This window comes from Ursus americanus, chromosome 17 (genome assembly GCF_024610735.1).
Source record: "Ursus americanus isolate L20-20 chromosome 17, mUrsAme1.1.p, whole genome shotgun sequence".
NCBI classification, from domain to species: Eukaryota; Metazoa; Chordata; class Mammalia; order Carnivora; family Ursidae; genus Ursus; species Ursus americanus.
Genome location: NC_142143.1, coordinates 9,720,872 through 9,744,040, shown reverse-complemented (window position 1 = coordinate 9,744,040; position 23,169 = coordinate 9,720,872). Strand labels below are relative to the sequence as shown.

At 41.1% G+C, this 23,169-nt stretch overlaps 1 protein-coding gene across 2 annotated transcripts in view; it reads right to left on the bottom strand.

Annotated features, from left to right (window-relative positions):
* Nucleotides 1–17,802: 17,802 nt before the first annotated feature.
* DMC1 (DNA meiotic recombinase 1) overlaps nt 17,803–23,169 on the bottom strand; it is a 36,630-nt gene continuing 31,263 nt past the window's right edge. For both annotated transcript variants that reach the window (XM_045780071.2, XM_045780072.2), the window contains one exon: nt 17,803–18,137. In XM_045780071.2, coding sequence (XP_045636027.1) covers nt 18,068–18,137 — 70 coding nt within the window. In that variant the 3' untranslated portion in view covers nt 17,803–18,067. The remainder of the gene's footprint in view (nt 18,138–23,169) is intronic.

Sequence of the window (23,169 nt, the reverse complement as noted above, 5' to 3'; positions counted from 1 at the left end):
GCTTAACGCTACGTACGCCGGAGACGATACGTAAACAGCGTCTTGGAATAGCCCGAGGGCTTGGCGGAGTACTAAGGGTATTCTTGGAAGCACTTTACGTCAGTTGCGCAGACGGGTACATTTTGCAGTCCGTAGAAGAAAAATAAAGTACGAAGCGGGCGTAGAGTTCTCGCGCCACCTGAACTAGAACGTGGGGTGGGGTGAGGGGAAGAGCCTCCGGCGCGACGTAACATTCTTTGCGTCGTTACCCGGCCCACTATTGCGAAGATGCGCAGTGTGCGTAACGCATTCTGTTTGGAGAATAGAGGATTTTGCCGGGTTCCGAACACGAGACGAAACCCAGGCCTCCTTGTGCAAGTTGCTTTGCAGACACAAAAACTGTCCTCCATATTGCAGTCGTCAAGTGTCAGGGTCTTCAGGCGTCTCAAGCCCGGGCAGGTCTTCAGGGTCCCTGGTTGGCGCTCCTAGATGGCCCTGCCGGCTCCCTGGCCGCGCCAGCCCAGACCTGCCGTCACTGGCCGCGCGCCCCGGCGCCATTTTCTTTCGGTTGCCTCTCGCTGGGCTGTCGCCGGCAGCCATGATGGATGCTCCTTGTCCGTTCTTTCAGGAGGTGGCCGGTTGACGACGTCCCAGTTGGGTTAAAGCACTCCCTAATACACTCCCTAATAACAGTCTGAAGTGCATTTTCTGAGCAGAATATTTACACTGTCCTTGGCTGAGCACAGTTGGCTAACAACCAAAACGTGGATAGAGCTCTTGTTGAGGTAGACACCTGCGTCCTTTGGTCGCCATTCCTCGGCGCTGCCTCAGGAGGCCCTGGCTGGCCCTTCGCGCTCTCCCCAGACGAGAAGGGTTAACAGCGGTGGCCTTCAAACACAGAAAATGTGAAGGCATAAGCACGTGTTTTTAACCAGGACAGACCGCGCTCCCCTCAATTCCTTCTAACTGGTTTCCAACTTCCTGCTTGCTTCTCCCTCGGACTGAACTCGACAGTCTCACAAGCCTGGCCAGATAGCGTCACACAATTGTCGAGCCCCTGAGGCCCTCGGAGAGCAACTCATCTGACGTCTCTTTTGCTTATTTCTACAGATGGGTGCAAAGGGGGAGATTTGAGGCCCCTCATTGTGGGGGCCGAATGTTGTCTCCTACTCTGTTGTGAATGCTTCCTAAATTATTACAAAAGGCGCATAAGGAAAGGAGCTTCGTGACAAGTCGTTCAGATGCCTCTGGGGCCGTAGAAGCAGATGGGGAAACAATCGCTGGACAAGTGTTGAATGCCGCGTGGGCCAAGCACTGTGCTAGGGCCAACACATGGGTTCTTGCCCTCATGGTGTTTATACCCTAGTGGGGGAGATAGGACAATAAATCTTTTATGTTATTTAAATATTGCTAACTAAAAAAGAAGCAGGGAAATGGGATAGTGTTGCCTTGCCTGTGGGGCGGGGAGTACATGGGTGTCATAGTGTTACATGGGGTGCCCTGGGGGAAGGCCTCCCTAATCAAGTGACATTTGAACAGAGCCCTAAAGGGAGGGAGCTAACATTGCTGGCAGAGGAAAGAGCCTGTGTAAAGGCCCTGGGGTAGAATGTGGCTGGCTGTAGCAAGGAGGAAAGTCTGGAGAGGACCAGATTTGAAGGATTTGTAGGCGGCTGTAGGACTTTGTCTTTTCTTTTTGGTAAGATGGAAATCTCTAGAAAGTTTTTAGAGTGACACAATAAAAAGACCCCTATGACTACCACATAGAGAATGAATAGAGAGTGATCTAGGGCAGAAGCGGGAAGATTAGTTAGGAGGCTAGTGCAGTAGTTCAGGCAAGAGATGATGGAGCTTGGTACAGACTAATAGCAATGGGTAAAGGAGAAACAGTCTGAATGAAAATTTAGCCAATGATTTGCTAATGGGTGGGATATGAAGGAAAGAAGACTCAGGGATAACCTCGTAGGAGTGATACAGCAATTAAGCTCCTGTGATTTAGACTGTACATGCACTAAAGGAATAATTTGGACTGTTTTGCCTATTTATCATATATGTTAAGTAATTAAATCTGAGGCTCTCTATATAACAATAAATAATTTATAACGTAAGGTAGGTCCACTGAAACCCTCCCTATGTTTTGCTGAGGGAAAATAATTCATATTTTGCTACTAGATCAGGTCCCTATCTTACAGAATCTCATAGCTCCTTTGTCTTCATAAAGCTTTTCACAGTATGTAATTCTTCATTTATGTCATTATTTGGTTAATACCACCTCCAAAAAAAAAAAAAGTGAACTTTTAGTTTTCCTATTGCAGACAAGTTTTTTATTATAAAGTGAATCCATAGCATTTCTCATTCTTGATATATGTTTTCTTACCAAAGATGGTTGAAGCTTATTACATTTTTTCTAAACACAGAGAAAGATTTTCATTAAGTAGAGAGGCCAGAGAACCTAGGAATTTCATGAGTAACAGCCAAGACTGTGGAGAAAAAGGAAATATGCTTTGTTCACTTCATCTTTTTTTGAAACCTAAGCACTTATCATATGATCCAGCAATTATGCTCCTTGGTATTTATTGTAAGATTTGAAAACTTATATCCACACAAAAACCTGCACACAGATGTTTATAGCAGCTTTATTCATAATTGCCAAAACTTGGAAGCAACCAAGATGTCCCTCAGTAGGTGAACAGATAAACGGTGGTACATCAGAGCAGAGGAATATTATTCAGCAATAAAAAGAACTGAGCTATTAAGCCATAACAAGACATTGAGATCTTAACTGTGTATTACTTAGTGAAAGAAGCCAATCTAAAAAGGCTATATACTGTATGATTCTAACTACAAAACATTCTGAAAAAGGTAAAACTATGAAGACAATAAACAAATAAGTGATTTCCAGGGGTTAGCAGGGAGGGAGGGAGAATAGATGGAGTACAGAGGATTTTTAGGACAGTGAAACTATTCTGTATGTACCATGATGGTGAATATATATCATTATACATTTATCCAAACCTGAAGAATGTACAACATTAAGAATGAACCATAATGGGGGCGCCTGGGTGGCACAGCAGTTGAGCGTCTGCCTTCAGCTCAGGGTGTGATCCTGGCGTTATGGGATCGAGCCCCACATCAGGCTCCTCCGCTATGAGCCTGCTTCTTCCTCTCCCACTCCCCCTGCCTGTGTTCCCTCTCTCGCTGGCTGTCTCTATCTCTGTTGAATAAATAAATAAAATCTTAAAAAAAAAAAAAAGAATGAACCATAATGTAAACTATGGACTTTGGGTGATGATAATATGCCAGTGTAGGTTCATCAATTGTAGTGAATGTGGAAGTGTTGATAATGGCTCTGCATTGATGGGGGAAATAAAGGCAAAAGGAAAATTAAATTTCCTTACTACCTACAGCCCACTGCAAGTCCTTGAAACAGGCAGAGTGACATTCCTCATGTTAATGCTTTGCTAAGGGCAAAAGGCAATCTTAGCCCAATCCTCAGGATCCTGTAAGTCTACTTTAACATATAAAAATTCCTTTGGAAGCTTCCTTTATCTCTATCCCCCAAGATACATGTTGGCAATCATCCCCCAAGCATAACACCCACTGATATACATCTGAAGGGTCTCATGACTAAAGTTTCATTAGACAGTAATAAATGACCTTTTCCTCCCAACATCTAACTCCCTCAAGGTCCTGGAAACCTTGCTTCCAAAATTCCTTAGAGACTTACGCTATCCCTAACCTCCTACCAACTTGAAAATATATAATTAGCCACTTCTCACAACCCCAATGCAGCTCTTTCTGCCCACGGGTCCTGTCCCTGTGCTTTAATAAAGCCACCTTTTTGCACCAAAGACATCTCAAGAATTCTTTCTTGGCTGTCGGCTCCGAACTCCAATATTTTTCCCACATCATGCATGTGTGGGACAGGAGGTATATAGGAAGTCTCTGGACCTTCCTCTCAATTTTGTTGTAAACCTAAAACTTCTCTAAAAAAATAAAGCCTTAAAAAAAAAAACACCCTAAAAACTGACGGCTGGGGCGCCTGGGTAGCGCAGTCGTTAAGCGTCTGCCTTCGGCCCAGGGCGTGATTCTGGCATTCTGGGATCGAGTCCCACATCGGGCTCCTCGGCCGGGAGCCTGCTTCTTCCTCTCCCTCTCCCCTGCTGTGTTCCCTCTCTCGCTGGCTGTCTCTCTGTCACATAAATAAACAAAATCTTTTAAAAAAATAAAATAAAATAAAAAATAAAAACTGACGGCTATCGTGTACTGCTGCTCACCGTATCCTAGGCATGTGCTATGAGCTTTATTTTATTCTCATCTGTAAATGAGATAAGAGTACCTCATTAGATTTTAGAAGAAGCAAATGAAAATACCACTCTGAGTGGTGCCTGGCACATAACACTCAATAAAGGTTACCTGTTATCATCTCTCTACTTTCTTGGTTGAGAAAGCTGAGGCTTAGAAGGCTAAGTCATTCACCCAGGGTCACACAGCAATTGGCTCAATTGGGAGTCAAACCTAGGTGCTCTAGCAAGGTTTTCACGTGGCACTATTGACATTTGGGGCCAGATAATTTGTTGTGCAGGTTATCTTATGCGTTGTAAGATGTAAGCAGCATTCTGGACTCTACCAACTACATGTCAATGGAATCTCCCCACTCCTCCACGTTGTGACAACAAAATGTCACAAAATGTCTCCTAGTCATTGAGAATGACTCTAATTGAGAAGGGCTGCTCAAGAAACCCTCTGCTATACTACCTCCCCGTGGGATCACAGGAGGATTATCATTCTCTCTCAACTGTCAAGTTTTTCTGCAAATTTGGTTTGCCTTCTGCATTCCACCTGTCAACAATACCAATGCCATTTTTCATTTTATCTGTTTTGTTGTTATTATAGCAGTAAAATTTATAGTCAAGACTCAATTTCCAACCACTAAGAGAATTATTTCTTTTGTTTAGATTATAAAGCCATAGGTTTTTGTTTTGAAGCTACTTTTACTATCAACCACTTATGCTAAGTTCTGTACCTACATTCTCTCCTCTCAGTGTTACAACTCTGCAATTTCATAGTCATTAAACTCCCTAAATGTTGAAATGAAATATAATTGCCTCTGCTTTCTGCCTTGGTAGGACCGAGGTTAGTTTTTTGAGAAAAAAACTGATTGTACTAATTGTACTTTAGATAGAAGAGGTTGAGAATACGGACATTCTTCAGTCGACGAGGTAATCTAAAGAAGTGGCCTTCAAACTATGGTATATGAGGGACACATAGGAAATCTATTTCCAAAACATGAACTTTCATATACACTCTTTTCTAAAATTGATAACTGAGAAATTTGTTTAAAATGTCACCCTCTTATTTTAGAAACAAAAAGAATATTTCTCTTCTATCCAAAATCTCACTATGGACTTTGCCATTTATGTACAAATCTCAGAGGTGCTGAATACAGGGACAATTAGAAACGATGTCATAGAAATGAGAAAAGCAAATGATTCTAATGACTTGGTAACACATCCTTTTGCAAATTAGGAAAATTCTAGTTTTTTGCTTTCAGCAAAATGGAAAGAGGGCCATGCGGAATTTTTAGCCACAAATCATTAAAAATAACTTAAGATAGATTATGAGATTTTTCGCATATAACCTGGGAGGAGATTAAAGAATTGACATTCCTAGAACAAAACTCTTTTCCATTTCCACCTGCTAAATTATGTGATCAAAGTTTCTCAGCACTTACAGCTATAAAAAGGGAGGGGGAAAAAGAATAGCCAAAGGTAATATTCTTCCATGGATACAGGATCTTTTTTTCTTAATCTGCCTGTATCTTATTAAAAGATACCTTCCCAGGGCACCAGGCTGGCCCAGTAGGAAGAGCATGCAACTCTTGATCTGGGGTTGTGAGTTCAAGACCCATGTTGGCTGCAGAGATTATTTAAATAAATACATAAATAAATAAACTTAAAAAAAAACAGTTTAAAAAAATTAAAAAATAAAAGATACATCCCCAATAAAAAAATTTCTCTCTGTTTAATAGTTATGAAGAGTTTTAATATATTTATGTTGCTTTGTTTGTGTTCTAATAATAATTATTATAACTTAATTCAGAAGAAATTTTAATATGTAGAGCCATAGGATCATAAGAAATGAGAAAAAAGGGGCACCCAAGTGGCTTAGTCAATTAAGCATCAGCCTTTGGCTCAGGTCATGATCCCAGGGTCTTGGGATTGAGTCCCACATCAAGCTCCCTGCTCAGTGGAGAGCCCGCTTCTCCCTCTTCCTCTGCGCTCCCTCCCCCGCCCCCGCTCAGGCTCATGCTCTATCTCAAATAAATAAGGAAAATCTTTAAAAAAAAGAAATGAGAAAACATTTTAATATTTGTGCCACAATTCTGTGTGACAGAAATAAATGATGAGTAACACATTTGATATAAAAATATGGGATAATATTCTGGAAAGAAAATAAGAGTTCAAGGAGAAAACAGAACCATATAAAATGTCCAACTCTTAAAGAAGAACCTATTTGTGTATTTTTATTTTTTTAAGGTTTTTTATTTTTAGGTAATCTCTACACCCAGTGTGGGGCTTGAACCCACAACGCCAAGATCAAGAGTCACATACTCTATCAATTGAGCCAGCCAGGGGCCCTCCTATTCATGTATTTTTATTTATTTATTTTTTAATTTTTATTTTTTTTAAAGATTTTATTTATTTATTTATTTGACACAGAGACAGTCAGTGAGAGAGACAGCCAGTGAGAGAGAGACAAGCAGGGGGAGTGGGAGAGGAAGAAGCAGGCTCCCAGCAGAGGAGCCTGATGTGGGGCTCGATCCCAGAACACCGGGATCACACCCTGAGCTGAAGGCAGACACCCAATGACTGAGCCACCCAGGCGCCCCCTTCTATTCATGTATTTTTAAAGGATGATGTTGGGTATCAAGCTGCCATGGTATTTAAATTCCATTGGGATACATTTAAAAGAGTGATATGGATGTGACGGTTTCATGTTAAAACGTCAATACTTCACCGTATCATAAATTTTAGCCTTTAAAACAATTTAGGGGTGCCTGGGTGGCTCAGTCAATTAAATATCTGACTCTTGATCTCAGCTCCAGTCTTGTCCTCAGGGTGGTAAGTTTAAGCCCCTCATTGGGCTCCACACTGTGTGTGGAGCCTAGTGAAAAACAACAACAATTTAAGGCTACGATGAAAAAGTTGTGTCAACATAAAATCTGTTTTCTGAATTTTCTTAGGGGAACTATTTGACGACCACTAATCCAAAGAGGTGAACCCAAACCAGGTTGCCATGCTCCATCTAAAGTGGGTGCTTCACTGTCCAGTTAATTGTTGCCAGGCCAAAATTAGGCCAAGAGGTGTTAATCATTGACTCTAGTTGAATGTGTGTATTAGTGGCTTCTGTTTTAGAGAGACCTAGAAGAACGGAATCCCATCATCACTCTTTTTCAACTTCGCTATTCTGTATCAGTCTCTTTGCTTAAAAATTTTCTATTGCTCACCATGGCTGGAAGACCCGGTTTTAGCTCCACAGTCTGACATTGAAGGCTTTCCAAATTCTGGCCCCAACCTCTCACCACCTCCCTGCTTCAGCAAATCTCTATTCTCTAGTCTTCACCCACATTTAAAATACTTATTTATGCCAACTTTTGTGGTTTTTGTTAATCCCTGTCCATACATGCAAATAGAATAACTCAAGGTCTACTTCTGTCCCCTCCCTGCTGGGAAACTTAGAGACGTGATCTTCTGTCTGTCCTCTGGCATTTAGAGGCATTAGTCACCACCTGGAAACAATATTTTTTCTGTTCTCTTGATAGATAATGGGGGCAGCTGTTCGGTTCCTCCCTTCAGCACAGCATGCAAGCAAGCTGAGGAGGAAGAGAGTTGAGACTATACAGTCAGCTCACTGGGGGTGACATAGTCAAGAATTAAAGAGAATGACTCACCAGAATAGAGATTAACAGTGTTACTGTGTCTTAAAAACTCTAAATGAGAAAGGGGGGATTATAATTATCAAGGTGTGACAAATACTACACTCGCATACACAAATGCTTGGCACTTATCTTTTGGAATGCACAGGATGATGCATTCACCCTGCCCTTTGCCTCAGCAAATGTACCTTTCTAATTAGATTGGGACAACAACAATTTTTTTGGTGACAGAGAGAACTGTTATAATTCCCTAGCAGCCTTCTAAGCCAAGGGATCCTAGTAGCTGAAGGCTCTTTGGTTTGTTGAACATGAATGAATTTAAAGTCAGTGTTAAATGATGTGTATGGGAGTGCAAAATCTGAGAAGCCAGACAAAGTAACAATGTTTTGCATGGGGGACGTGGGGGAGGAGGCAATAAGGCAATGTTTTACCTTCAAAAAATCAGTAATGTTCTCTGGTGCTCAGTAGAGGGTGTTTAACCGAGGTGCCATTTAGATGCCATGGAGGGCTGAGTTCCTCTTCAAGATGGATACTGGTTGAGAACAGAGACTGTCAGTGTGGGTGCAGCCACATAGGAGGTAACTTGTTCTCAGTCCAGAGAAAATTCCAAGATGTTCCAGTGGATTGTAAAGCACAGGGATGTAAGTTTCTTCAGATTCTGGTTCCTCGAATTCTCTGTTACTCTTCACTCCTACAGTCCCCGTCCCCACCCATGCCCATTGCTGCAAAGGTTGCAGCCAGTTACAGACTCTTCAGCAGTTGAAGTTCTGGTATGGTACAGTACGGCTGACGTTATAGGCTCCTCCTTGCGTGCTAGCAACAGAAAAACAACTATCACAGGCTTGAACTGGCCACAGACTGACTGACCAAGGCCATTTCCGTGGTAGCTTTTTAGTTCTGGAGAAGCATAAAACTGACCCGAGCAAACTTCTGGGTGGCTGTGGCCAAGGACCGTCTGCCATGTCACATGCTTGGCCCCAATCTCTGCTCTCATCTGGGTGTGGCTCAAAGGTGAAAGATCAGACCTGCCAGAGCTGTGTGACGGGCACCACTGGTGCTTGGACAGTCTCTGGAACTACAGCGGGGCCTTGTCTTTGCTGGGAAATCCAACAGGTGATTGGGAATTTTGGTTTACTTCTGACGATCCCAGAGAGGAAAAGTCAGCCTTCATAAGCTGGAGGGGAGGGAGTAGGTGTATGGTAAAACAGCTGAGCAGGAGGTCGAGGGGCCAGTTCATGTTTTTAAATAGATTCCTCTGTGTTCTCCAGACAGATGTAGGGATATTGATCAGGTATGGAGCTGAGTGGAGAATCTGAGAGGAGAGTTGGCAACGTCCTGCTGAGGAACAGAATGGAAAGGAGGGGAATTGACCAGAAAGTATATAATTATGTACTTTAATTGTACATTTAGAGAATTGCACTTAAGAATTACAATTGTACTTTGGAAATACATAGACTTAATAAAGTGAAGAAAAACAGGCTGGCACCAAAAATCAGAACATAAGGACAAAGACAGTGAAAACATCGATGGGTCAGTTAAACACCAACTGGTGTCTCTAAGGTATTATATAATGAGAAGGAAAGCTCTGGTGTTTACATAATTTTGATCACAGAGGCAAAATATAGTTTGCACACACTTGGAGGAAAACCAACTAGCGTCAGGGTTATCTCTTAGGAAGGACTTCATCAAACAAGGACACCAAGGCTAAACACACACACAGACACACACACACACACACACACAACCTGATCTGGGGGTGGTTTAGATTGGTACTGGGTAGAGTCAAAGGGGAGACTTTCGCTTTTATATACATATATAATTCTTGGCATATATGTTTGAGAATTTACGGGGGTTCTCCCCGCAAAGGGTCTCCTGCCCAGAGTAAATAAGTTAGTGTGAGTAGATTCACATCTTTACGTCCTCTACCTGTTGAAATTGCTGCAAAGACCAGTTCTTAGATTGGGAAATGTGCGCGTTGCCTCCCCTGGCAGTACTTACTAACTGAATTGGGATTGTAGTGTTCGGGACAGGCTTTTTGCTCTCTGCCAAGGAGTGAAAATACTTGAGGAAGGGGGTGGAGGGAAGGTTGGCAAAGCAGCTATCCAAGAGCTACCCAACGTAGAGGGTGCCTTGTCCAGACAATGTGAGTGTCCAGGCTGCCTGGGAGGTCTTTGTACCTGCCCCAAACCTGGTCAGGTTAACCCCAGCTGAGGCAGTTCCCTGAGTGAGAACTCTCATAGCTACCTGTACTTTTGGTTTGTAGCTCTTAGCCACATTTGTAATTATGTGGGTGATTTTCCCTGCAAGTCCACGCCTCAGGGACTGTCTTGATTAATCATTCCTATCTGTATCTGTTGTACTTGGCAACTAACTGGCGTCTTGATATTGGTGGAATACAAGGCAGTATGCTTTCTAACTTAGAGATCCACATACATGTAATGTAAGAACAAAGAAATGTATGGGAGTGTTTGATCACAAATTCAGAAAAATGATTAATTCTGTGGCGGAGGAAAGAGATTCAATCCTAGGGGATATTCAGGAGTCTTCAGTTGTATTGGTAATGTGTCATTTTACAAGTATCAACTACATTTTTTTTTTATGCAATATTGTCTTAAATACTCCAAAATACATTTAAAATATACATATGAATGAATGGATGAGGATGAATGTAGTGGGCCCTCTGAGCCCATTAATAATTCAAGATTTATATCCAAGCAACCTTATTATTATTTTTTTATTGTTCTGGGATACAGCTCTTTAAAAAAAATTTTTTTTCATTTCAATTCAATTTAATTAAAATATATTGTATTATTAGAGTCAGGGGTAGAATTTAGAGATTCATCAGTCGCATATAACACCCAGTGCACATTACATCAAGTGCCCTCCTTAATGCCCATCACCCAGTTATAGCATCCCCCACCCACTTCCCCTCCTGCAACCCTCAGTTTGTTCCCTATAGTTAAGAGTCTTTCATGGTTTTTCTCCCTCTCTGTTTTCATCTTATTTTATTTTTCCTTCCCTTCCCCTATGTTCATCTGTTTTGTTAAAATTCCTTAACTTCCACATATGAATGAAATCATATGATATTTATCTTTCTCTGACTGACTTATTTCTCTTGGCATAATACCCTCTAGTTCCAACCATTCCATTGCAAATGGCAAGATTTCATTCTTTTTGATGGCTGAGTAATATTCTATTATATATGTATACACCACCTCTTCTTTATCCATTCATCTGTTGATGGATATCTGGGCTCTTCCCTTATTTCGGCTATTGTGGACATCAAGCAACCTTATTCTGATTCCATGTTCATCAAGCAACTTTGGCTCCATTTGAACTTGCTCACTGAGGCAACGGGTAGCTCAGGTCAATCTTTACATCTGATCAGCTTGCCATTATAGTCCATTCTTCAATATCACTGGCCTTCTGGTATACTCCACATGGCAGCTTGTATGCTTAGTCAGATGGAGACACTTCTCTAGAAACTAATCAATACTGGAGAACTAAATACACTGATGATGAAGGCTGAAGGCCTGACCCTGAGGCATGGAACATTCACCACCATATGAGGCCCCGAGAAAATTACAACTAGCTTTCCCAGGTCAAGACCCCATTCTCTGTGCCTGTCTTTAGACTTACATAGTCTTAAAAATGTTATTTAAATCCTGTGTTGCCATTTATCTTTCTAATAGCTTGTGTCTCATGTAAGCTCTTGAAGATGAATTCTCCCTACCTACAAAGGCCCAACATAGTACCCTGTAGAATCCTGTTACACCGATGACTTCCAAGGAACCATAGCTCCTGGCATTCAAGCTCCTGTGTAGTCCCCTCCCACAATGACTCTGGGCTTGGTGCATGACTTGCTTTGGCCAATGGGACATTAGCAAACATGAGACAAGTAGAAGCTTGATAAGTACTTGTCTCCCTGGAACCCAGGTACCATGTAGAAGTGCAGGCTAGACTACTGAATGATGACAGAGAGAAGTCCCAACCTTTCATCCATCCCTGCCGAGACATGAGTGAGGCCATCTTAGACCCTCCAGCCAACCCATGAGTTGAAGGTAGCTGTGTGAGTGGGTTGTTTCCTTGCTCCTTTATTGAGATGTTGTCATCTTGGGATGTGAAGTAGAACTACTGTAGCCATCTTTTGACCATGAGGGGAGCTTTTGGAAAACAAACCAGCATTGAGGATGGAAAAGTGAAGATACAGAAAGAACCTGGACCCTTGATGACATTCTATACTTGCTATTAACATAATTACTATATTAATTATATTAATGAACTAACTAGTTAATTAAGGTCAACTGCTGGACTTTACATTATATGAGAAGGCATATTTCCTCTTTGCTTAAGTTCCTTTGAGTTGGGTTTTCTCTTATTTGTTGCTGAAGGCATTTTTTTTTTTTAAAGTAATCTCTACAATGTGGGGCTTGAACTCATGACTCTGAGATCAGGGTCTCATGCTCCCCCCACTGACTGAACCAGACAGGAGCCCTGCAGCTGAAGGCATTCTAACTCATATAATCCTCAACCAGCTCTACTGGTACAAATAGAAAACCCCTGAAATGCCCTGCATTGTATATAACAGACCTTCAATGAGTTTGTCTTTGCTAAGGAAGTAAAAGATTTTGTGGTAGAGACTGCTAGTTGCTTACCCAACAACTGTTCTCCCTTTCCCCCTTAATTACAGAACTCTCAGTTCTAGCTGGGCATATTGCTGTCTAGAACAAAAGACTAGTTCTCTACTTCTTTGTGTGTAGATATGGCTGGTGACTGAGCTCAGGCCAGTGAGATACAAGCAGAAGTGTGTGGGAGGGCTGCTTCACACGGGCTGACTCAGCTGGAAGGAACCTTTTTTTCCCTGCCCTTCTGCCTTTCATCTTTCTTCCCCCAGCTTGGTTTCTCTGACTAGAGTTCCAAGCACTATCTTAGGCCATAAGGTGACCTTGAGGATGGAAGACAAGAGCGAGGATGGTCAAGCAGAAAGACAGAAGCCCGATGACAAAGTAGGGAGGACAAAGTTGAGGCACCATAGCATCTCTGGATTGCCTGCTTGTTAATGAGAGAAATATAAACCTTGATTTTGTTTAAGACACTGCTATTTTCAGTTTTTCTTTTATATTCAACCAAGTAAAATCCCAACTTTCCTTTTAAAATATTAAAGACTGGGGCACCAGGGTGGCTCAGTCGGGTAAGTATCTGACTCTTGATCTCAGCTCAGGTCTTGATCTCAGGGTCATGAGTTCAAGCCTTGCATGGGGCTCCACACTGGGTGTGGGGCATACTTAACAAAACAAAACAACAACAACAACAACAACAAAAACAAGACTGGTATAGAAGAGTATATGAAGAATATGAATACTTTAGGCTCTCTCATCTGGGTGTTAAGCAAGCCCCTCCTGGCTTCCTTTTTCTCCATTTCCCTGAAGCAGCATTTGGGAATCACTCTCTTTGTACCTTGGTTGGAGTTCTAGAATGCAAGTAGTATAGTCCAACTCTGGCTAACTGAAACAAAGGAAAATTTGTCAGAAGGACATTAGGAGTCACTGAGTTGGCAGGAGGTTGGAAAACCACCCGGGGAATGGACAGGAGTTTGAACAACACTGCAGTTCAGGAGTCAGAAACCTACAGTCTAGCAGCAGGAACAGACTGCCAGGTCACTGCCACTGCTGCTGGCCCTGTCACCCTGCTGTCACTGCACGAATGAGTGGCTTCTAACCCATGTTTTAATCCTTCCAACTGTCACTCAGTATCCACTGTCTCAGGATAGACTACATGAACTGGGGAGAGAGAACTCTTTAAAAGAAAACCAGGATGTTATTATAATAGAGAAATGGAAACTGTACAACCAAAAAATTATAGACATTCACTACATCCAAGCCAGAGTCAGGTGAAGAAGACTTGACTGGGTGCGGCTTGGTGTCCAAGGTCCCAATCCCTCTTTTCACCATAAAAGATATCCCTTTTTCAGTGTCTATTGTATCCCCTATTTTTGGCTTGGCCACCCTATTTTGATCTTGCTTTCTATCCTTGTTTTTTTCTTTGCTCTTTAAAGGATGATTGAACGGGAAAGTTATACAGGAATGGTAGAGATGTTCTATTTCAACCTCTTCATTTTCTAAATAGATACTAGGTTTCCCTAGATGTTGACTTACATGTTTCAGACTGTAGCCAGTATTGAGTACAGACTGTGTCTTGTGCATCCTGATGTTTGTTAGGGGAGGTCATCAGGAAGACATGAATGCCTGTTGACCTGTGAGCTAGACTCAGGTGATCAGAGCTCCTTATTCTGTCCCCTGTCCTTGGAGTATGGGTTTCACCTGTCTTTCACATTTTTCCAAGGATAGCCTTGAGATAGTGGTGTGGTGTTGAGAACACCTGTACAGTATACATGACTGAACCCAGTTAAGGCCTCTACATAAACTTTTCAGATTTGGTGGACCGTTGCAGGGATCTGAACTTGTCTTGCTGCTGCCCAAGACAAGCCTCATATGTAAGTTCCCTTTGTTTACAAAAATGGCCACCCACCAAGAGAGTGGCCTGCCTCTTTCTTCAGTCTCTCCCTGCCCTCCACCCATGGGGGCTGATTTCAGATTACCCCTGGGAAGCTCCTGAGGAGGTTATGGGCCAACAGTGTTTGACCCTTGACTGTACCTGATTCTTACTAACTGCTATGGGTTCCTGTCCCCACGAAAATTCATACACTGAAGTCCTAACCCCTAATACCTCAGAATGTGACCTTATTTCGGAATAAGGTCATTATAGATGTAATTAGTTAAACTGAGGTCATACTAGAATAGGGTGGGCATCTAATCCAACATGACTGGTATCCTTACAAAAAGGGAAATTTGAACACAAAGACATACACACAGTAAGAATGTCATGTGAAAATGAAGGCGATTCTTCTACAAACCAAGGAATGCTGAAGGTCACCAGAAACCCAGCAGAAGCTAGGAAAGAGGCATGGAACAGATTCTCCCTCATGGACCTCAGAAGGAACCAGCCTTGACCTTGGACTCATAGCTTCCAGAACTGTGAGACAATAAAATTCTGTTGTTTAAGCCATCCAATTTATGGTATTTGGTTATGGTAGTCCTAGCAAACTAATACACAAACCTTCCCAGAGTAAAAGCCCTAATCTCTATTTGCCACTTCCTCATTCCTGATCATGATACAACATAATCTCCTCTCATAGGTTAGAGAACTTTGTCAACAGTCACTTGTGACGACTCTTCTGTTTTTATTCAATCTCACACCAATTTTTTTTAAAGGATTTTATTTATTTATTTGACAGAGAGACAGAGAGAGAGCACAAGTAGGCAGAGCAGCAGGCAGAGGGAGAGGGAGAAGCAGGCTTCCTGCTGATCAGAGCGCCCGATGTGGGGCTCAATCCCAGGACCCTGGGATCATGACCTGAGCCGAAGGCAGATGCTTAACTGACTGAGCCACCCAGGTGGCCCCAATTCCACCTTAAGTTAATTTTTAACTACCTTTTTGAAATGTCTATTTCACTGCTACTCCAGCCCCAGTCTTTACCATCTCACAATTTAATTATTATAACTGTTTCCTAAATTGTCTCCCTGATGCCAGTGTTACTTCCTTTATCCATTTTCTGTGTCTCCATCAGATTAATTCTCCAGCTTCCGAATGCCAACAGCTTCCCATCAGAGCACACCCAAAGCATTTCCTTTTTTCTACTATAAGGCTTTCCCATTCCTCTGCCTGCCTTTGAGTCTCTACAAAAAGCAAATAGAGGTCACTGACTCTCTTGCTGTAGCAAACTCTGAATAAATAGCCTCCGTTCTCATTTGATAGTCTTTGTTTGTTTGGGTTTTTTCCCACAGAATGAATAATCTATGGAGGAAAAAGGCATGCTTTTTCTAGTGGGTTTTCTAACTTAGTGGGAGGTAAGCCTAGAGCTGCAAGCAGCATCTTGGCTACTATGTGAGGAAAGCCTGGCTGAAAACAATAGCAGCGTAGAAATGATCAGAACAGGAAAAGAAGGCAGGGAGAGCAAGTCCTGATGATGCTGTTTGAGATCTTGGCTCCATCTTGGCTAAAGTCAGCACTACTTATGGACTTTTCGGTTTCACGAGCCAATGAATTCCTATCTTCCATTGGCTACTTTGAGTTTCTGTGGCTTGCAACCAAAAGAGTCCTGACCTATAAAAGCTCTTTTCTGAGCTCTTCTGTCCCCCTTAGAATAAGGGGTGAGAGCTGTTTCTATATTCAGGTGGAGAGGGAAGACTGGAAAGCCCCGGCAGATTGAACCCTGGCCTAGCAGAGTTCCATGGGCACAGCACAATCTGCTGTGCTGTCCCAAAGTTGGGCCTCAAGGTTACAGCTTCTTAGTTCACTGTCCTCAGTTCTCAGCTACTGTTCTCCGAAGCAGGACACACAGAGTAGCTGGACCGAGATAGGTTTCCGGCTTTAGCTACATGCCTATTATAACTAGCCTCCCCACAGAACTGTAGGCCCTTGGATTAGGCCCTGGTTTCCAAACCTACTGCCCACCTCTTGGTAAATTCTCATTGGTGAGGGGGTTACTCAGTTTAATCCAGAAAATTTTTCTGAATCTCAAATCTTGGGACTTCTATTTCCTTTCCTACTAAAAGGCTCCGAGCTCCTGTGTAAATTAGTCCATTGCCCTCTAGTGCTCTGTATACCAGGGAATCTTTAGTTGTTGCTCAGTTTTTATCAAGTAACAAAATCTTCCCTTCCCCAGGACAAAAGTATGCATTTATATTTGTACACCAAAATAAGTCATTTAAGTGACCTTGCCGAATACAGAAAATCTGCTCCTAGATGAGTTTATCTCTGCTTATTCAGAAAGTAGCCTCTGTGGTATAAAAAAAGTATATATATATAAAAAAAAGCTATTATTTCCCAGTACCCCACACTGAACAATTTCTGCTTGTCAGGCTGGTCTCTGTTTCCAAATCTCAGCTTCTCTGCCTTTGTACATGCTGTACCACAGCTTAACCTTTCCTCTCCCATTTTTGGAATCCTATAATCCAAGACCACACTACTGATAAATTAATGATATAATCATTTGCTCTCTTTCATTCTTTCATAAATATTAGTATCTTCTCTTCAACTAGTGTACACATTCTTTGAGGGCAGTAACCATACTTTCCTTGTACATTTTTTAGCTCCAAGCATTGCTGAGTGAATGAGAATGGATAATCAAATATCTTTTGTGACAAATGGTACTTTCAATACTTGCATTTTCATACAAGGTGATGCAATGTCAGAGATGAAATCTTTTCGAGGTCTATAAAGATTGGCATTATAAATATTATTAGTATTTTAATTTTCAAATACTTTAATCTTATATTCATTTTGAAAACTAGATTTTATTTTTGTTTCACAGTTAGAAAAAAACAATATTCTTTTGCACATTTCTAAATTTAGTATTCAGAAATTTTACATGTAAATTAACTTTAATATTTTAAAAAAATATTAGCTATTCTCAACCCCACGCTTAAAATGTAAAACTCATGCTATATTGATTACCCCAAACTGTAAAGTTCCTAGTTACCTTCCTCTTTATCACCCCATAAAATATGTTGGTATCAGAAACACATTTTTTAAAAGTAATTTCAACTTGTCAAAAAGTCAAATCGTTTAATATTTAGTTTAATTTAATATTACTTTTCCATTGCTGTAAGATGAGTGTATAGTTTGATGTTGTAAATAAAAAAAGCTTTTTTGTGTGTTCTGTAAATATTCCTTCCTTAAATGGCTCCCTCCTTTGGAAGCGTGTCCACCTCTGTAAGTGTTCAAGGACAAATGGTAGGAGAATGGGGCATTTCTGAGCTCTTAGATTTTCTTTCTGTTTAGTGGCTGATTTTGGACAGCTAAAGTGATGGGATCAGGTACCCCTTCCCAACTAGTTTTCAATAGCTTTATTTATACATACACACGCATGAATATATATATATATATATTCCTCAATTGACATACAATGTATAATGATTATACATCAGGGACTTTTAGCATAAATATAAGATTTAAATTTCTTTTGTTGACTTTCCTCTAATAACATGTGAAAAAAACAAACTCTTACTTCAAGGTCTGAAATTTGAGACTGCTTTTCCATTTCTTCAGCTCCTAATAAGCACTAAGAAGCAATTTGCATCAATTCGCCACCTACTCCTTGGCATCCCCAATTCCTCCAGCAGTTATTGCGAAGGTGGCTTCATTTTCAGGCATCTCGGGGCTAGCAGAATACAAGGGAACAGAAGTTTATAAAAAGCTCTATTTCTATAAATACCATATTCATGTCACAGGCATCACACCCCTATCAGTCTGAGTCTCCAGAGACATTTCAGAGTTGCTATAGCTAAATGTGGACTATAGAATTTACCTACAAGTATTACCAACCCTCACAAACACTTATTGAACAACTTCCATTTCTAAGGTTCTGAATGTCAAGAAAAATGACCCCAAACTTGGAAATAGGCAGAGGGAATAACTGGGTGTTCTTTCAGTATATTCTCAGATACTGTGTGGCAGACCTTCAGGGGCCTGGGTCAAAAGGGGGTGGTGCACATTTTTGCTGACTAGACCAATGCAGGGCAAAATGATGAAAGGCTTTGAAGTGAACTAAAAGATTACCAAGGACCTTCAGAGGGAAAATAGGTGGCCCAGCATATCCTTCCAGGTTCCCCAATTCTGTGGATTCTGCCTTTCATTGTCTTTGAGCTACTTGACAACTCTGCCAGTTGCAGGTAACCATGAGTAATACAAATGATCCTTGTCCATAGAAATGTAAATTGTATGAGGAGGAATGCAACTGATTCCTGTCCTATGGATATTGACCTGTTTTTGACCAATTTCTAATTTATTTTAGCATTCCTTATTTGGCTCCATATGTGTGTTAATTTGATTTTTTCTTGGATCTGGATACAAAATCTTATTAGTTCCTGCATTAACTAATGACTTAAATAAAATCTTTGACATTTTATATTTCTACGTGATTATATGATCTTTTAGAGTTTACCTTTTACTTTATTCTACAATGCTGTGGGAGTAGAGGTTAATTTGTGGGAAACTGATAGCAATGCAGATGATTCTTGTCTGAGGGTGATGCGGATGATTCCAGCCTATAGCACTGGAAACGAATTTCATTGTGTAGAGAAGCAACTGATTTCCCTCCAGTAGAAAAGACAACTTCAAATGTTACAATTTGTTGCCTTGTAAAATATTGACCAGTTTTTCATCTATTAGCAAATTTATTTCAGCATTCCTTTGATTGACTACATAAATCTCCGTCAAATCATCCTTTGAATCAGTTTTTTCATTACTTAAGGAGTTGAATCAAGTCTTTGACATACGTTTATTTTACATTTATTTGCAAGAAAGCCACGTTTTCAACTTGTGAAAATCATACATTAGTATGTACTAGACTTTACAGATTTCACAGAAATGAGACAGAGTTCCTACTCTCAAGAAGTCTAACGGGTGAACTGTGTACGGCATCTGACAAACATGCAAAGTAAGCTACATTTCGTGAAGAAAGGAGACATTATACCAGTAAGGTTGATTAGGAAAGGCTTCATAGATAATATCTGAAGAGGCTTTTGAGGCAGAAATGGGGGCATTCCAGGCAGAGGGACAAGTATGAACAAAACAGGGGACTATATACTTGTTTTATATGTAAGAAAGAGAAGAATAGGAGCGCCTGGGTGGCTCAGTCGGTTGAGTGTCTGCCTTCGGCTCAGGTCATGATCTCGGGGTCCTGGGATGGAGCCCGCATCTCCCTCCCTGCTTAGCGGGGAGTCTGCTTCTCCTTCTCCCTCTGCCCCCCGCCCCGCTTGTGAGCTCTCTCTCGCTTTCAAACAAATAAATAAAATCTTCAAAAAAAAAAAAAAGAGAGAAGGATAAGAAATTAGGTTTAGGTACGTTGTGTTTGAAGTACCTGTGTGACAGTCCTGTAGAGGAGTTCTGCAAGCAGTTGGAAATGAATATCTAAAACTCAAGTAAAAGGCTAAACAAGAAATAAAAATTTGAAAATCACCGATCATGAGAGAAAGATCCTACTGCTACTTTGTGCTGTTATTATATCCAGGTTAGGTGACTGCTTAGTAATATTAATAGCTTTCGTTTATTAAGTATTTACTAATTTACTACATGTCGGTCTCCCTTACATTATTTTATTTTAACTTTATGAGAACTCTTGGGTATGTATTATTATCCATATTTTACAGATGCGAGGATGGAGGTTCAGAGAGAAGTAATTTGCCCAAGGTCACAATTGCTAGTAGGAAGATGCCAGATAAGAGACTAAATTATTTGACTCCAAACCTCATGTTCTTCTTCTTCTTTCTTTTTTAAGATTTATTTATTTGTCAGAGACAGAGAGCATAAACGGGGAGCTACAGGCAGAGGGAGAAGCAGGCTCCCCACTGAGCAAGGAGTCTGATGCAGGGCTCATGCAGGACTCGATCCCAGGACCCTGAGACCATGACCTGAGCTGAAGGCAGCCGCTTAACCGACTGAGCCACCCAGGCATCCCCAAAGCTCATGTTCTTTTTTTTTTTTTTTTTTAAGATTTTTTAAAAAGATTTTATTTGTCAGAGAGAAAGAGCACAAGCAGGCAGAACAACAGGCAGAGGGAGAAGCAGGCTCCCCGCTGACCAAGAAGCCCAATTTGGGTCTTGATCCCAGGACTCTGAGATCACAACCTGGGCCGAAGGAAGATGCTTAACCAACTAAGCCACCCAGGCAACCCCAAAGCTCATGTTCTTAACCACCAGACTATATTGCCTCTCAACACCGGTTTTTGTTTTTTGATTTTGTTTGTTTGTTTTGTTTTGTTAGAGGGGTGGAGATTAGGCACTATACTCTGAACACACTATTCCCTTGGAAAATAGCAAGGGGGCCTCCCCTGTGGAGCGCAAATGGGCTATAAATAAGGCCGGTCTTGCTAAACTAAAACTAGAGCTGGGTAAGAAGACCTGAGCAGAATCAGAAAATAACGTTTTGGCTTTGAAGGCAAATACTCAGTTGGCCACTTAAAAATGGCAGGAAGCTAAGGAAATGAGAAACGGGGGGGGGGGGCAAGAAAGGTATCTGCAAAGTTGAACCGGGATATGTTTGTTTTTTTGGTTCTAGAAACAGAATCAAAAACAATTACTTCAGAAACTTGACCATTTGGGTGCCTTTTCAGTTTTTGGTAATTATCTAAAATTTGTTTTTTCTTTGAATTCAGTAGAGTTCTTTGTTTTTAATGTCCACCAATCTCAGATATGCTAAGTGGAACAAAATAAATGGGTTTTTTTTTTCACTCAAAAGTTTTAAAGAGAGAAAAATGCATACTGGGGGCCAGCTCTAATTACTTATGGAAGCTGTAACTATAGTGACATTCGAGGGAAAGAGCTTAGTCCCTTTTTGTAGTCACTCCTGTACATCTGGGAAGTCTTCTGGGAACCGTTTCCTGCTCAATTCCTCGAGAATTCTGTGTTTTCACTGAACAAGAACTGTCTTTCTCTTACATCTGTGTAAGTTAGTAGTTGAAGCCATGGGAGTAGCTATAGCAGACGCTATGACTGTCCAAAATAGAGCATCTTTAACAAACTAAGAAACAGTGTAATGATTAAAAGTGTTGGCCCTAGATTCAGACAGTACAGATTCTAATCCTGGTTCCATCTTTTATTGATTGTGTGATTTGGGCAAGGCCATTCATTCACTCACTAAGAAAGCATTTATTGAGCACCTGCTAAGTCTTCATTATAGGCACCTGAAATCTAGAAATGAAAAAAATAGACAAAGATCCCCATCCTTGTGGAAGTTATATTTGGGGAGAAGAAGAAACAGATAATAAATAATGAACATAATAAATATATTATGAAATACATTGAGGATGATAAGTACTATGGGGAAAGAAAAAATAGAGCTGGGTGAGGGACAGTAGAAGTGTGGAAACTGGGAAGAGTTGCAATTTTAAATAGGGAGATCTAGACAGGAATTGTGGAGAAGGTAACATTTGATCAAAGATTGGAAGAGAGGAGATTGATAACCAGAATGCGGGCTATGTGGGGAAAGATGATTCTAGACAAGTACAAAGCCCCTAAGGTGGAACTATGCCTGGCACGTATTTAGAACATCGAAGTGCCCACTGAGGTTGCAGTGCTGTGAGAGGGGGAGCAGGGGCAACAGGATAGGGACATGCATGTAGTGCTAAGTAAACCACTATAGAGACTGGAGCTTTTGTTCTGAGTTAAGATGGGGAGCCACTGGAGAGTTTTAAGCAGACGATAGATATGATCTGACTCAATTTTACAAGGGATCACTCTGGTTTCTGTGTTTAAAATAGACTGTAGAGGGTCAATGGCTACCTAACTGCTTGAGCCCTTGGTTTGCTCATGTGGAAAATAGGGATAATGATCTCTATCTCTTAGGGTTGTTATAAACAATGAAATATATATATAAAGCACTTGGTACAAGACCTAGAATGCAGCAGCCATTCAATACATATTGGCTATCATTAATTAGCACCATCATCTTCTCAACTAAAAAGTCTCTAAAGTCAAGAATGCTTTGTGGGAAAGGACACATTGCACAGCAAACTAAGTTTTGACATTTTTTGCTCTGATCTAGTTTTACTGTTTTTATTCAAATTTATGGAAATTTGACATTTCTAACCTCTATGATAACTTTAATTATCCTTTATTGAGTCTGCAGAACCCTAGGGTTCTCTCAAGACTGTAAGAACTGAAAGAGTTATTTGGTCCTGCAAATATGGAGGATTTGATAAAATATGCAAATGATGGAACATGCAGATGGAGTTCATTTCTTAATTCAACAACCAGTTATTGAGTTCCTACTATGTGCCAAGTACCATGTTAAGTGCTGGGGACATTTGTGAATCAGACTCAGTCCCTGCTATGAGGGAGATGTACATGTAATTAGCTGATGTAATTCAGAGTGAAAAGTGTTTAGGAAAGTATCTTATTTTATTTATTTATTTATTTATTTATTTATTTATTTATTTATTTATTTATTTCAGAGAGACAGAGACAGAGAGAGTGTGTGTGTGAGTGGGGGGAGGGACGGAGAGAGAGGAGCCTGGGAAGCAAGAGTCCCTGCTGAGTGGGAAGCTTGATCTCCCCACGGAGAGATCATGATCTGAGCAGAAACCAAGAGTCAGATGTTTAACCAGCTGAGCCACCTGGGCACTCTTAGGAAAGTTCTAAGTACAGCAATCTGTCTAAGATACAGGCCAAGAAATTTTAATAAAGGGGCGCCTG